Source organism: Euprymna scolopes, chromosome 2, assembly GCF_053919585.1.
Source record: "Euprymna scolopes isolate OS-2025 chromosome 2, ASM5391958v1, whole genome shotgun sequence".
Lineage (NCBI taxonomy): Eukaryota > Metazoa > Mollusca > Cephalopoda > Sepiida > Sepiolidae > Euprymna > Euprymna scolopes.
Window position 1 is genome coordinate 101,983,276 of NC_136483.1, and position 16,242 is coordinate 101,999,517.

Below are 16,242 nucleotides of genomic sequence, written 5' to 3' on the forward strand. Positions count from 1 at the left end.
GGCAAATTTGTTATCCTCATAAGCAGGCATGGAGAGTTCCGAATACTCGGCAGGTCACACTGGTTTGTTAGGGTGGGGCATGTAAAACATGAGCACATCTGACCAGTTTTGTGTCAGGAGAGGATGTAGTAGAACCATACCTTTAGGAATCACTTCTCAGATCATGAAAGTGAATGAGAAAAGTCCTTTCTCTTTCCTGTCCACTATACATTCAAGCATCAACTATCTTCAGCTGACAGACTTTTCAGCATCCTAAAGAACTACATTTCCTCATTCTGATACTGCCCAATAGTTTTTTTTTAAGTTATACTAAACTATGTAGGTCATTGAATAACTCCTTTTGTTATAAAAACTTTGACAGTTTTCGTTACAGATATTAGAATTTGTCTTAGTACTCACTGGTAAGACAAACTCCTCTGTAAATAAAGGAGGCGCATTTTTCCCCTCTGGACTAAACCAACATAGGTTGACAATAGATGGCATACAAAAAAAAAAAAAAAAAAAAAAAAAAAAAAAACCTTATCTTTACACCATTAGCCATTACCTTATTTAACTAGAACGCAATTACACACTAATATGTAATATTAAAACATTACATTCATTCCAATGAGCGCTATATTCATTATAGTCGTAATCTATAGAGGAAGTAGCTAGATTTTCACCCACACTCATCCAAGTCCTTTTACAACCACATTCTATTCTTTTACCTTCTTGGTTCTTCGTCCTTAACCGACTACTGATTTTCTACACAAAGGCATATTCTTACCACCTTCGAACTACAAGGATTTCTCCCTTCCATAAATCCAGCCCCTATGATTGGCTAAGAATTATATATTCTATAATTCCCTTATTCGGTTATTCAGCCATTCAACGAACAGTTCAAAACTAAATCAAGATGCCATTTCTATATGTACACAATATTCTTACATTTTATTTATCTGTTTTCATTCGAACACACTTTAGACACCTACCAATAATAAAAAATTAAAATATTGTAAAACTTGCTAATACTATTTACAAAAATAGCGCAGTACGCACAGAGACGTCTGTTTTTGTTTACATTTAAACACTATTTACTTTAGACACCTACCAATTTAATTGGAAGACAAAGATTGTAAAACTTGAGAATATTACTTTCAAAATTAGCATGGTAACCCAACTGCATAAGCACCACTTTCTTTTGTATATTTCATTTTCTAAGGACCGTTTGAATAAATTCACAATGATTGAAATTTTAAAAAATTTCATGTTAGCATAACTAAAAGTTCATTAATTTTTAGTACTTATTTTTTTAAAGAAATCATTACACAACACTTTAAATTTAAATACCATGCTATTTTTGAAAATAATATTCCTGTTTCATTTTTTCTTTATTAAATTGTTAGATGAAAGTACAGAGTAGTTACAATACACCCAGCAGTTCAGTAACATACATGCACGCATGCAAAGTCAATCAAAAATATAAAATGATTATATTAAGTTTTACAATCTTTTGTTTATAAAATTGTTAGAAAGTACAGAATAGTTACATAATACCCGCCAGCCCGGTAACATAAGTGCATAAGTACAAAAAAGTGATTTAATATTGTATTAAGATTTTAACGACACTTGATTAGATGGTTTCTTTTATTGCTGCAACTGTAATAACGTGACTAAAATTTTACCAGACGAAAAATTGGGAGGCAAGAGTCACAGGAACCAAGATCACGTTTACATTGTCAGCAAATAAGTAGTTTTTTGATTTAAAAAAAAAAAAAGAAAATAGATTACCTACATTTTTGAATTATTTGCGTTTACATAAAATGCATTATCATTGTATGTGAATCGGTAGTTTTTAGAATATTAATCAATATAACTTTCATTTTAACTATTAGAATAAAAAATCCTGTTAAATCAAGGTGATTAAGCGCAAAATTATTTTATAGAAACTACAGATGCGTTCTTATTAAAGTAAAAGAAATTTTGGCTTGCATACGTACTTGTTACCTAATTTGCGTTATAAAGAGACGCATATTTAATAGAAGTTTTCGGGCAATGTAGTCACTGACATTCATTTTCTTTTATATAATTTCTTGATAGACGCACACCCTATAACTAAAAAGGAATCTTAAGGTCAACACGGATATCTTACAAACACTCTCCGCTAACATGTTCAGAATGGCTTGTAAAATAAGATTATTTCAGCACAGTAAGAAAAATTACATAAGTACCCAACATTTACATTTTTTCCGAGCGACACAGCACACCCAAAATTACAAGGTTGGTTCTTAGTATTTGCGTGTGGGGAGCATGACAATGATTATCAAGATTAAATTTGGGGCAGATACTTTGACAACCCGCCCCCTCACAAAAATGGGGTATATTCCGACATCCATTCTTAACATGAGGAGGTTGGGTGTTAGACATTAACAACTATACTTAAGCTTACGAGGGGGAGGCATACTTCCACTGGGCAATGGGTCGGGGGGGGGGGACCACACACACACTAAAATGGTTCTATGTTCTTGTTTCTATTAACTATTCTGACTTAAAATCTAGTAAGTGCATAATCTGAAGAAAAACACATTTGAAATATAAATGATACAAGAAGCATGATTTGTACAAAATCGAGTCTTATAGAATGCTGCCATTTTTTTTTATCAAGACCATTTTATTTTAAACAGCTCCCCCCCCCTTACTATGGAATACTAAACTCAAAAACGTTCTTAATGTCGTAATCTTAAAATGTTTAGTCTGTTGTGTTCAAAGAGTTTTGTTTTGGAAACTCATCCATGTTTTTGGAGGCAGCTGCGCAATCTTGGACAGGAGGCATCGGATTCGGAACAGTATGGGCACCAAGAATCTGTACTTGGTTTCACTGCTGTTGCTGCTCTATGGCATTAATCTCTAGTGGCAGAGAGTTTAATAAATCACCAAACTAGTTTTTAATTCAGTTTAATAACAAGTTATCCCTTAACGCAGAAACTGAAAGCAAACGTTCAGTTATTACAGATATTGAGAAAAAAGTTCCACGTCTTGCAACTACAAATTGACAAGCTTTAGTTTTCTTTCCTTGGCATTTTTTCAGGACTATAAAGATGACAACCGTTTTACTATTTCTATTTCGACGCTTTATGTGTGTTATGTGAAACTCAATGATTTTTTAAATTTTATTTTTTTACTTAACTTTATGCAAGTTATTAAAATTCCTAACCCATTCCACTTTAAGTAGTTTATGTGACTAAACTAGGATTTTTTTTTTTATGTTGAATATTTTAAATGCTCAAGTTCAGTAGGCACTGCCAACCAAATGTGAAAAAAAAAAAAAAAAAAAAAAAAAAAAAAGCACGATTCCGTGACGTCAAACTTGTGTTAACTATATGACTATGGAAAAGCAGAAGTGACTTAATGATTTTTTAAAACCTTTGTTTATCTTCAAACTGCAATTAATAATTACTGTTATAATTTTATTAGGTTTTAAGATTTACAGTTTAATGATTAATAATATAAACATTTGTATATTAAATATGAAATACGGTTTTACTGAATGTTCATTTGGTTAACTACCGGCTTCCATACTTTTGTTTGATACAGAGAAACAAAATGCTTAATAGTTGTGCAATAATATTTTCAAATCGGTTTTAATCTGGCGATAAAATAGCTGACAAGAGCCACGTTTATATTGAAACTTAATATTTAAAAAAAAAAAAAATACAATAAAAATCTATGTTGTAACGGAACATTTTGAAATGGAATTTTAATCGTTTTAACCTTTTAAAAAGAAATTTTTAGGAAGTTTTTTCTTGGCAATTTAACTGATTATAGTATATATTAGAAAATATGCTATTTAAAAATATAGACATTAAATTTATATCATTTTTTTAAATTGCAACTTCAGTTTTTGTTCAATACGTGTATTTAAATTAAAATATTTTACTTATTTGAGCTCTTACGTTTCATAATAGAAATTGATAGATTTAAATATATTTTTAAAATTTCGAAAAAAATAAGGGGAGGCGCGCGCACTGAAAAAAAAATATATATTTTATAGAAACTGCATTTTATATGTAGTTTCATTCTAAAATGGATAAGTATCCAAAATTTCACGAAAATCTGACCATTAGTTGATTTTTGCTAGATTTATTAAAACAAGTATGTTTTCATGTTCGAAATGCTTACTACATGGGAACGTTATTTTAAAGCGCCAATTATGTAAACACAATTTTAGTCTCAATTTCATTATTTTCGTACAATGAACAAAAGATTTAATTTTAGTAAGATCCACTTTTAGGCACACAAAGTTTTAAATATGAGATTAACGTGTGAAGTTGTATCTTTAAATAAAGATATTTTTCGGCTTATAAAAAAAAAAAAGCCTTTATAAGGATTAAAAAAAAAAAAATACAATATATTAGGGTGTTTTTCTGTGTGCCATGGTGTCGTTCTGGCACGTGCTTCTTAAAAGTAGATCTTACTAAAACTAATACTTCACTAGGTGTATCAAATTTTGTGACAAATATTGAATAATTCCACCCCTGTCTTTCCAAGCTTATAACTACTCGAAAAATGTAATTCAAGCCCTAATTTTTTTTTCCTTCAATTAAAGGAGCAAAGACCAAGGTTTCATTAAAAAAAAAAAAAAAGTTTTTCTTTTAAAAGGTTTTAAACTTCGGACTTTACAGGTAAATTTCTAAAAAAACACTTTATTTTAGATTTGAATATATTATTTATTGATCTTTTATCTTCAATTTGTTATATAAAACTTTGGTGAGTAAATTTACTTTTTAATAAACATTTCAAAATGGGAGGCGTGAATTAATTCGACCCCCTGTCTTTCCAAGCTTATAACTACTCGAAAAATGTAATCCAAACCCTAATTTTTTTCAATTAAAAGGAGAAAGACCAAGGCTTCATTTATAAAAAAAAAAAAAATTGAGAAAAAACAACGTGGTTTAAAGAAAAAAAAAAGGTTTTAAACTTCGGACTTTACAGGTAAATTTCTAAAAAACTACTTTTGTTTTAAATTTGAATATATTGTTTGAGCTTTTATCTTCAATTTGTGATATATAAAACTTCGGTGAATAAATTTACTTTTTAATAGAAATTTGAAAATGGGGGGGGGGGCGCGTGAATTAAAGAAAAAAAAAAAAAAAAACGTTTGTCTAAATTATATTCGGTTTATTGGAAGAGCATAAAATTTCACATTGACCCTGAAAATATCGTAAAAATAGAATAGAAAAGTTGATAGATTTTTAAAGTTTAAAAATTGAAAAATACTGAACTCGTAAAATGCAATTAATTTCATTAGTTTTTTTTAAATAAAATATTGTTATTACTTTTTATACAACTTTAATAGTTTATTTTGGAAGTATAATCCATAAAGAAAATAAACAACCCACTTTAAAAAGAAATTACGAGTTTATATTTTATTCGCAGTTTCGTGTTAGGGGGTGTCAAAAATTCCTACAAAAATTCTGATCCACCTAATTCTTCAGATTAGCGCAGGAACACCGTCCAGATTTACAATATACAAACAACGTGCTAGAACGACACCATGGACCACTGGCACATAAAATATATTGTATTGTTTTTAAAAATAATCCTGATGAAGGCTTTTTATAAGCCGAAAATTTAAAATAAATGTTTATTTAAAGATTAAACTTCGCACGTTATCGTTCTTCTAATTACACATAAAAAATTTAAAATCACTGGTTTATTTTGCCCTTTTAAATGGTACAAAAGTTATAGATAAAATTTATAATAAAGTTATACCATTGTACATATGGGGAGGAGGGCAATTCTGTGGTGACTTTTGGAGGTGCCTAAAATTCAACCAAACAGACGAATGTGTGCGTGTGAATAAAACATACTTTGTACAAAATGAGGAACATAATCCGATTAATTTCCTGGTGTTCGAATAAGCCAAAACGTTTTAGCTAAATCAAATTAGGAAGTATAACATGTCACAGCTGTTAATGGGATTTTAAATCTAGTTCATTATAGCAATAAGATTGCGTGACCACTTATTTCATGCGTCATTTCAAGGCGATTGATTAAAAATTTTAAGTGCTTCTTCGTTATTCGAGTGAAATTTGAAATATTGAATTTCAAGTAAAATTCATAATTGTCTTGTCGCACTAATGAACATATCAAAAATATTACGAAAAACGATAAGGTAGAAAATTGAAGTTTTCGGTCGTCATTACTCCTTCCGTGAATCCTTAGCAGTGTCAGAAATTTCGTGAAAATAGTGAATAATTCCACCCCATCTTTCCAAGCTTATAACTCCTCGAAAAATGTAATTCAAGCCCTAATTTTTTTTTCAATTAAAGGAGTAAGGACCAAGGTTTTATTTAAAAAAAACAAAAAAAACAAAGTGTTTTTTTTTTTTTAAAAAGGTTTTAAACTTCGGACTTTACAGGTAAATTTCTAAAAAAGCGATTTTTTTTTTGTTTTAAATTTGAATATATTATTTATTGACCTTTTCTCTTCAATTTGTGATATATAAAACTATTAACCATAAATTAATTATTTACTTTTTAATAGACATTTCAAAATGAGAGGCGTAAATTATTCGACCCCCTATCTTTCTAAGCTTATAACTCCTCGAAAAATGTAATTCAAGCCCTAATTTTTTTTTTCAATTAAAGGAGCAAGGACCAAGGTTTCATTAAAAAAAAAGACAAAAAGAAACAATGTGTTCTTATAAAATAAGGTTTTAAACTTCGGACTTTACAGGTAAATTTCTAAAAAAGCGATTTTTTTTTGTTTTAAATTTGAATATATTATTTATTGACCTTTTCTCTTCAATTTGTGATATATAAAACTATTAACCATAAATTAATTATTTACTTTTTAAGAGAAAGTTGAAAATGGGTGACACTTGGTGGGGCGTGAATTAAAAAAAAAACGTTTGTCTAAAATATTATATTCGTTTATTGGAAAGAACATAAAATTTCACATTGACCCTGAAAATATCGTAAAAATAGAATCAATAGAAAAATTTTGATAGATTTTTAAAATTTAAAAATTTAAAAATATTGAGTTTAAAAATTGAAAAATATTGAGTTCGGAAAATTCATTACTGTTTTAAAAAAAAAAAAAAAATTTTTTATTACTTTTAAAACAACTGTAATAGTTTATTTTGGAAGTATAATCCATAAAGAAAATAAATAACCCACTTTTAACAGAGAAATTACGAGATTTTTATATTGTATTCGCAGTTTTGTGTTAGGGGTGTCAAAAATTCCTCCTTTATAAAAAAACAAAAACAAAAACAAAAACAAAAACAAAAAAAAAACTTCAGTTTTCAAAATTGGTTGCTATCTAGTTGATTTGTTTTACGCGGTTTCCTTTTCACACGCATGCGTGTCAAAAATATATGCGCGCTTGCGTGTACAAACATGGTCACCAGCAAAAACCAGGGATTACATTACATTGCATAAGTCTTAATATCCGGAAAACTACTTTGCACAAAATTTAATATTCGTTTTCAGCATACTCGAAAAAAATAATTTTAAAAGGGGAGTGTTTACGGTGGAAAGTAAAAATTTACCAAAAATAAAATGAAATTTTAGTATTTCCGAGCCATCTTATCGTTTTAAGTGTCTTTTACCATAGGAGGTAAAAACTGCGAGTTTGTTGGGGAATGGGCTATTTTTATTTCTAGGCCATTGGTTTTTACTACCTTGCCATTCAAACTTAAGGCTAGGTGAAAATATTTGATTAACTGCCCTAAGTCTGGAAAAGGGATCATTTTGTTTTATTTATAAACCCACACGTTTAGCTTAAATTGAGCATTTATAACGTTCAACATGAAAAAATTCACAATTCGGGAAACGGATTTCTACTCCATTTTCTTTTCTTTTTGCGGATTATCGATTGGACGCTAATCTACCAGAGTAAAAAAAAAAAAAAAAAAAGCGACCATACATTTTAGGAACGCTAGTTTCATTTTTGTGCTCGCATTTTGCTATTCGTTGAAACTCGTTACCAAATTCTGCAAGACTAATATTGGTTTCTCTTTAATTTTCTTGATCAAGCTGGGGATGGGAGCATCCTACCAGATGCCAGACATTCACTCGCCATCTTATATATTCCAACCGAGAGATCTTTTAAGATTCTCACCGTCCCTTCGAGTGTAATTGTTTGAACTGCCCTTAGTTCACTGGGTATATTTGCCAGGCAGTTTTTGAAATTTTTTCCACGAGTCTAGCTGTTTCTAGAATTACCGAACGGAACGATGGAGATCTTAAGAATCCAGTTCTCATGTCGTTGGCAGACATGGGCGCTTATTTGTACAAGAACTCAGTTTAAAGTTATCGAATCTACTGTCATATGTTCAGTATAATTCATATTGTTGCATTGTATTTTTGTAAACTTATGTGTAGGTTTTGTTATTGTTTTCGACGAATGAATGGTTCGTTAACAACCAGAAACAGCTTTAATCTTTTAAGCGGATGGTCAATTCAGATCTGTGGGACGTAAGTGTCTGCGTCAAAGGCAACAATTCATAAGATTTAGTTAAAATGCCCTCGTGACTGGAAAAAAAAAAAAAAAATTTACACGCACACAGGTGGTGGTGGTGGGGGGGGGCGTGATCAGACCCCCCCCCCTCCCGAGTTAATAGACAGTAAGAGTGCTGCTTGCGTAGATTAGTGATTATTCAAACGTATTTCAGGTGAAAACATTACTTACGCGGCATGTCGAAATTAGTGTCGATTCCAAAAAATTCAGTTATAGATGTATTTAAAAAATTAATTTAAATTCACAATCACGTTCTGTTAAAACAAATGCCGGACAGTTAATTTAAGTCAAGGGAGTTAAATCAATTTGTCATTCTGAATTCGTCGCACAACTTTTCCACCTAAAACTCCGATAAATTCAATTTTTGCTTGTAATTTTCTACGGGATCATTTTTCATAATTTATACCAATTTCGGCAGGATACGTAAAGTTTTCACCTCAAATGCGGGGTTTTAAAAGATTAACCGGCACAAGACACTGCCATAGGGGCCAATCTAGAATAAGCACTCAAAAAACAAACACATTTACGAACGAGCACCTGTCAAACTGTTTTCAGTTTTTTTGTTTTGTTTTTACGAGAGGAATCGAGGCAGTACGAATTGTCAAACAAAAATGTTAAATAGGTAACATAATCGAAGGAGAAAAAAAAAATATGTTATCAAACCACGAATATTTTATTTTTCTTTAAATGCAATAATTTTTTTTTTTTAACTTAAAATCTTCCCAGGCTTAGAAATGCAAAACGAAAAATAAAATGTATATAGATATATATTTATTTACTTACCTTGTATTGCTCTTTCGTAAATGTCTCATTGCCTTTGGTGATTTTAAAAAAGAGTTCTTCGATTTTTTCGATCTCATCCTGGTCGAAATATTTCGCACAGAGCGAATCGTTCGCTTTCGTGTTTCCAGCTCCCATAATTAATTTTGCATCAATTTTCAAGCCGCCATTTTTACGGTGTAAAGCCAGAATTATCCCCCTCAATAAATACGCCCGCACAAACGACGTGCGTCTACTGTCCAGTTGTATTTATAGCGACAATTACGCACGCATGGGGGAGGGGGATATCATACAGATTTAAATATCTTAATCTTTGTTTGTTTGTTTGTTTGTTTGTTTGTTTGTTTACTTGCCTCTCTACGAGGGCAGAGTTAGACATGAGATCGGTTTTTAATGTGGGGGAAACCAGCTCCCCAAAATGTGGCACTCTGATCAGTAGGGACTGCCAAACGATTGTGAAGAATAGACCGCATGTTTCCGTGACGTCAGATTTGTATTAACTATACGAACTATGGAAAAGCAGAAGCGACTTAATTATTTTTTAAAACCTTTGTTTATCCTCTTCAAACTGCAATTAATAATTAATCTTTGATATAATTTTGTTAGGTTTTAAGATTTACACAGCTTAATGATTAATAATATTATACACATTTGTATATTAAATATGAAATACGGTTTTACTGAATGTACATTTGGTTATCTACGGGGTTCCATATTTTGTTCGGTAAAAAGAGACATACAAAATATGAGGGAGGCCTACAAAATGCTTAATATTTGTGCAATAATATTTTCAAATTGGTTTTAATCTGGCGATAAAATAGCTGATAAGAGTCGTGTATATTTATATTAAAACTTAATATTAAAAAAAATAAAATTAAACACAATTAATTAAAAATCTATGTGGTTACGGAACATTTTGAAATAATGGAATTTTAATCGTTTAAATCTTTTAAAAATTAATTAATGTTTACGAAGTTTCTTTTTCTTGGCAATTCAACTGATTATAGTCTATATTAATTTGAAAAAACGCTATTTAAAAAAACATAATAATATTAAGTTTATATCAATTTTTTAATTGTAACTTCAAGGTAAATTTTTGTTCAATATGTGTATTTAAATTTAAAAAAAATAAATATTTTTTATTTATTTGAACTCTTATGTTTTATAATAAATAGAAATTTCGATAGATTTAAATATATTTTGTTCGAATTTCGAAAAAATAAATAGGGGGGGGTAACACGCACTAAAAATATTTCCCCTCGTATATTTTACGAAAACTGCATTTTATATGTAATTGCATTCTAAAATGGATAAGTATCGAAAATTTCACGAAAATATGACCATTAGTTGATTTTTGCTAGATTTATCAAACACGGGTATGTTTTCACGTTCGGAATGCTTACTACATGGGAACGTTATTATAAAGTGCCAATTATGTAAAAACAATTTTCGTCTCGCAATTTCATTATTTTCGTTCGATGAAAAATTTTTTTTTAATTATTACTGGTTTATTTTGCCCTTCTTCTTTTAAATGGTACAAAAGTTATACTGATAATATTAATTTGTAATAAAGTTACATCATGTTACATATAGGGTGCTGGAGGTAAACGTTTCGTCTGGGCTGACGTTATCCGCCTGATAGTCAGGGACCCGAAACTTGGATTAACCACTAAGGAGGCTGTCTTATCAGCAGGTGCAAAGTACTGGGGTTGCTGTATTGCCATTTGGTGAATGGATTCTGAACCATGCAGTATGGGGCCTCTCGATGCCATACTAGTGGGTAATTGTTACGGCTTTACTTTATCATGTGCTACAAAAAAAAAAATTCCTGTCTTTTTCTCTCTTACTTTCCCTCTCTATCCTTCTCTAACCAAGTATGCCGACCTGTTCCACAAATCCCCAAACCTCAACATGAAATATCTCCAGAACAAAAAAATCAAATAAACCTAGAACTCCATCCTGCAACGTAAACCCCTACTACCATGTCTCCTTCTCCAACATCAGGGGTCTACGTTCCAACCTTTCAGAAGTTGAAACCCAATTACAGGAGACGAAACCGGATATATTCTTTCTAAGCGAAACTGGAATAGGGCTGACCACTTCCCTAGATGAGTTCATAATTAACGGATACTCCAACTTAACATCTAAATCTGACCCCCAAGATTGCCATGGGCATGGAATATGTGCCTACATTAAAGATGGCTTCCCGTGTGGCAGGGATATTTCCAGAGAAGACCCTAATTTACCTTATATGTGCTTCTGGGTTGCACTTGCTTACATCACTGCATTTATATTTTCCCTCTATCGCCCCCACAACAGCGGAGTTACTATCTTTAAGAGTATATCTGAGAAAATAGACCACATCCTGTCTGCACATCCCTCGGCTAACATTCACATCTGTGGTGACTTTAATGTCCATAATGTGGAATGACTGACCCACTCAAATAAGACAGATAATGAGGGGAGGTTCTGTCATGATTTTGCCATCACTCAGATTGTTCGTGAGCCCACCGTTGTGCCCGATACTACGGGTCAATATGCAAGCCTTCTAGACCTTTTTCTCTCAACTTCCCCTGAGCTATGTTCATGTTCCGTTCTATCTCCTCTAGGGTCCTTCGACCACTCTGTTGTATCAGTTAAGATAAAAATGAAATATAATAAGTCCCCAGATGTACCCCCTCCACCATACTGTATACCGATACTCCATGGCTGACTGGGATAGCTTCCGTAAATTCATATCTGATCCTCTGCATTCCATGTTTAAAAAGGATGTGTCCTCTATAGTATCAGACCTAACCGAATGGTTAATTGTAGGCATAGACCGATTCATACCATCTAAAAAATTCCAGCAAAAACCTAACAGCCAGCCATGGTTCTCCTCAGAATGTGCTGCTGCTATCGCGCACAGAAATCACTTTTTCCATAGCTACCAACGTAATAGATGCACCGAGACTAAAGCTGCTTTCAGGAACGCCAGCAACCATTGTAAAAAAGTAATAAAAATTGCAAGAGAGCTATATGCTCAGTCTGTTAAATCCAAAGTAGCTGATCAGCGGCTTGGTTCCCACCAGTTTTGGCAAATAACAAATAGGATCCTGAACAGAAGTGTGCGTTCTATCCCAACCATTATCAATGGACCAGAGGTCATCTCGTCAGCATCAGACAAGGCCAAACTATTTGCCAAGAACTTTGCAGCTAATTCTACCCTATGCGACGAAGGCGAATACAGTTTGCAATTTGGAGACGGAATTGTTTTTGTTGAGATAAGTGATTTCAATCATGCTTTTTATTTTAGATTTAAAATATTAACAACTCCATTTTATTTCAGTATTTAATTTGTGTATTTCTGTTTTATTAAATGCTAGCTTTTTTCTAGTCCAATACCGGCTTCCATCTTATCTCGAAATTACTTATAACGGCACCAACTTACTTTCGGAAGAACCCCCTCCCCCATCAGCCTTTTCTTTTATATCGTAAGCTTCTTAAAACGTTACTAGCTTAAGTTCAGAATAAAATCACGATTGTCTTTTAACGGCTGATTTCAAAAAAAATGTTTTGAACGCTACTAACTGAATTTCTTTCAATACAGTTTGCAATTTGGAGACGGAATTGTTTTTGTTGAGATAAGTGATTTCAATCATGCTTTTTATTTTAGATTTAAAATATTAACAACTCCATTTTATTTCAGTATTTAAATTTGTGTATTTCTGTTTTATTAAATGCTAGCTTTTTTCTAGTCCAATACCGGCTTCCATCTTATCTCGAAATTACTTATAACGGCACCAACTTACTTTCGGAAGAACCCCCCCCCCCATCAGCCTTTTCTTTTATATCGTAAGCTTCTTAAAACGTTACTAGCTTAAGTTCAGAATAAAATCACGATTTTCTTTTAACGGCTGATTTCAAAAAAAATGTTTTGAACGCTACTAACTGAATTTCTTTCAATACAGTTTGCAATTTGGAGACGGAATTGTTTTTGTTGAGATAAGTGATTTCAATCATGCTTTTTATTTTAGATTTAAAATATTAACAACTCCATTTTATTTCAGTATTTAATTTGTGTATTTCTGTTTTATTAAATGCTAGCTTTTTTTTTTTTTTTTTTTTTTTTTCCTCGTACATATGTTTATTTATCTACCGAGTTGATAGCAAAAATTACGAATTATACTCATTTTTAGTTCGTGTGAGGGGAATCTATCACCATACTTTCCCTTAAACACGTCCGTTGGACTTTTATTAAGTACAATACTTAATAGTTTTTTTTTTTTTTTTTTTTTTTTTTTTAATGGAGAGTAGAAAACGCATTGTGGATGCGTTATCGGCAGCTCCTGTTACTCTCGCTTCTTCTTATTTGTCCCTCAGTCCTCATTTTGTTTAAATGAGTGATTTTTCGGACAAAGGGAGAAGAAAAAGCTGTTTTCTAGGTTGGCAGTATTTTTGCGAACAGTTGGCTGAGATGGCGGAAATTTTCTGTTTCTATGTCTATCCTTGTAGCCATGTCACTAGTAAGGGTGCTGGAGGTAAACGTTTTGTCTGGGCTGACGTTATCCGCCTGATAGTCAGGGACCCGAACCTTGGATTAACCACTAAGGAGGCTGTCCTATCAGCAGGTGCAAAGTACTGGGGCTGCTGTATTGCCATTTGGTGAATGGATTCTGGACCATGCAGTAGCTTCTGGTGGGGCCTCTCGATGCCATACTAGTGGGTAATTGTTACGGCTTTACCTTATCATTAGCTACAAATAAAAAAAAAAAAAATTCTTCGTTTCTTTTTCTCTCTTAATTTCCCCTCTCTGTCCTGCTCTAAGTAAATCTGTCGACCTATTCCACAAATTCCAAAATTTCATCATGACAAGTTTCAAGAAAAAATACACGATTAAACCCGGTTCTCCAACTTCCAACGTAGACCCCTACTACCATGTCTCCTTCTCCAACATCAGGGGTCTTCGTTCTAACCTTCCAGAGGTTGAAACCCAATTACAGGAGACTAAACCAGACCTTTTATTTTTAAGTGAAACTGGCATTGGACAGGGTATTTCCCTAGATGAGTTTGCAATTTCAGGATACTCTAACTTAACTTCTAAATCTGACCCCCAAGATCGCCATGGGCATGGAATATGTGCCTATATTAAAGATAGCTTTCCATGTGGGAGGGACATCTCCAGGGAAGATCCTAACTTACCCTATATGTGCTTCCGGGTTGCTTTAGCTCACACTACTGCATTTATATTTACTCTCTATCGCCCACACAACAGCGGAGTTACTATCTTTCAAAGCATATCTGAGAAAATTGACCAAGTCCTTTCTACTTATCCTTCAGCTAACATTCACGTATGTGGAGACTTCAATGTTCACAACGTCGAATGGTTGACCCACTCAAACAAGACCGATGATGAGGGGAGGTTCTGTCATGATTTCTCCATTGCCTATGACCTCACTCAGATTGTTCAGGAACCTACCCGTGTGCCCGATAATGACGGCCAGTATGCGAGCCTACTAGACCTTTTTCTCACAACTTGCCCTGAACTATGTTCAGTTTCTGTTCTGTCGCCTCTTGGATCTTCCGACCACTCTGTTGTATCAATTAAGATAAAAATGAAATGTAATAAGTCCCCAGACGCACCTCTTCATCGTACAGTATATCGATACACTAAGGCTGACTGGGATAGCTTCCGTACATTTATATCTGATCTACCTCTGCATTCCATGTTTAAAAAGGATGTGTCCTCTATAGTATTAGACCTAACTGAATGGTTAATTGTAGGTATTGACCATTTCATACCCTCTAAAAAGTTTCAGCAAAAACCTAACAGCCAGCCATGGTTCTCTCCAGAATGTGCTGCTGCCATTGCGCACAGAAATCACTTTTTCCACTGCTTCAAACGTAATAGATGTATGGAAACTAAAGCCATTTTCAGGACTGCCAGCAACCATTGTAAGAAAGTAATAAGGAACGCAAGAGTGTTGTATGCTCAATCTGTTAAGTCCAAAGTAGCTGAGCAGCGGCTTGGTTCCCACCAGTTTTGGCAAATAGCAAACAGAATCCTGAATAGAAGCGTGTGCTCCATCCCAACTATTATCAATGGACCTGAGGTAATCTCGTCAGCATCAGACAAAGCCAAACTCTTTGTCAAGAACTTTGCAGCTAATTCTACCCTTTGCGACCAAGACCGCCAACCTCCAATATTTCCTCCTGTATCAGAAAACACGCTATGTGATATACGTATATCTGTACGTGATGTTGCGAAGCTAATCAAAAACCTTGATTCGAGTAAAGCAACTGGCCCTGATGATATTCCAATTATAGTACTCAAAAAACTTCAACTTGAATTAGCGCCCATACTTACAAAACTGTTTAAACGTTGTCTTAAGGAGAATAGTTTCCCATCTCCCTGGAAAATCTCATCAGTATGCCCTGTATTTAAGAATTCAGGTGATCGCTCATCCCCCTCTCAGTACAGGCCAATAAGTCTCCTCTGCGTCATGAGTAAGTTGCTAGAATCTGTGTTAAATACAGAAGTAATCAAACATCTCAACAAAAATAACCTTCTTAGTGACACTCAATATGGTTTCCGTTCTGCTAGATCTACAGCAGATGTCCTTACAGTTATATCGCATAGGATTAGCAAATCTCTCGATGGTGGCAATCTTTCTAGGGCAATTGCTCTTGACATATCTAAAGCCTTTGATAGGGTATGGCATAAAGGTTTACTTCATAAGATCGCTAGCTATGGTATAGCTGGAAAAGTCTTCTCAATTATTAAATCATTTCTTTCTGATAGGTTCATAAGAGTAGTAGTTGAGGGGCAAAAATCAGAAGCTCACAGTATTAATGCCGGTGTCCCTCAGGGATCCATCCTGGGCCCAACTCTTTTCCTGATCTACATTAATGATCTTCCAAATCATATCCTTACATCATTTGTAGACATTTATGCTGACGACACCACCATTTATGGTA

The 16,242-nt window shown here is 33.1% G+C and overlaps 1 protein-coding gene across 1 annotated transcript in view; it reads right to left on the reverse strand.

Moving 5' to 3' along the window:
- Positions 1 to 9,742, reverse strand: part of LOC145293441 (MTOR-associated protein MEAK7-like) — a 31,292-nt gene extending 21,550 nt beyond the window's left edge. The window contains exon 1 of the mRNA XM_080140020.1: positions 9,289 to 9,742. Within this exon, the coding sequence (XP_079996146.1) occupies positions 9,289 to 9,423 (135 nt within the window). The 5' untranslated portion in view covers positions 9,424 to 9,742. The remainder of the gene's footprint in view (positions 1 to 9,288) is intronic.
- Positions 9,743 to 16,242: the final 6,500 nt, after the last annotated feature.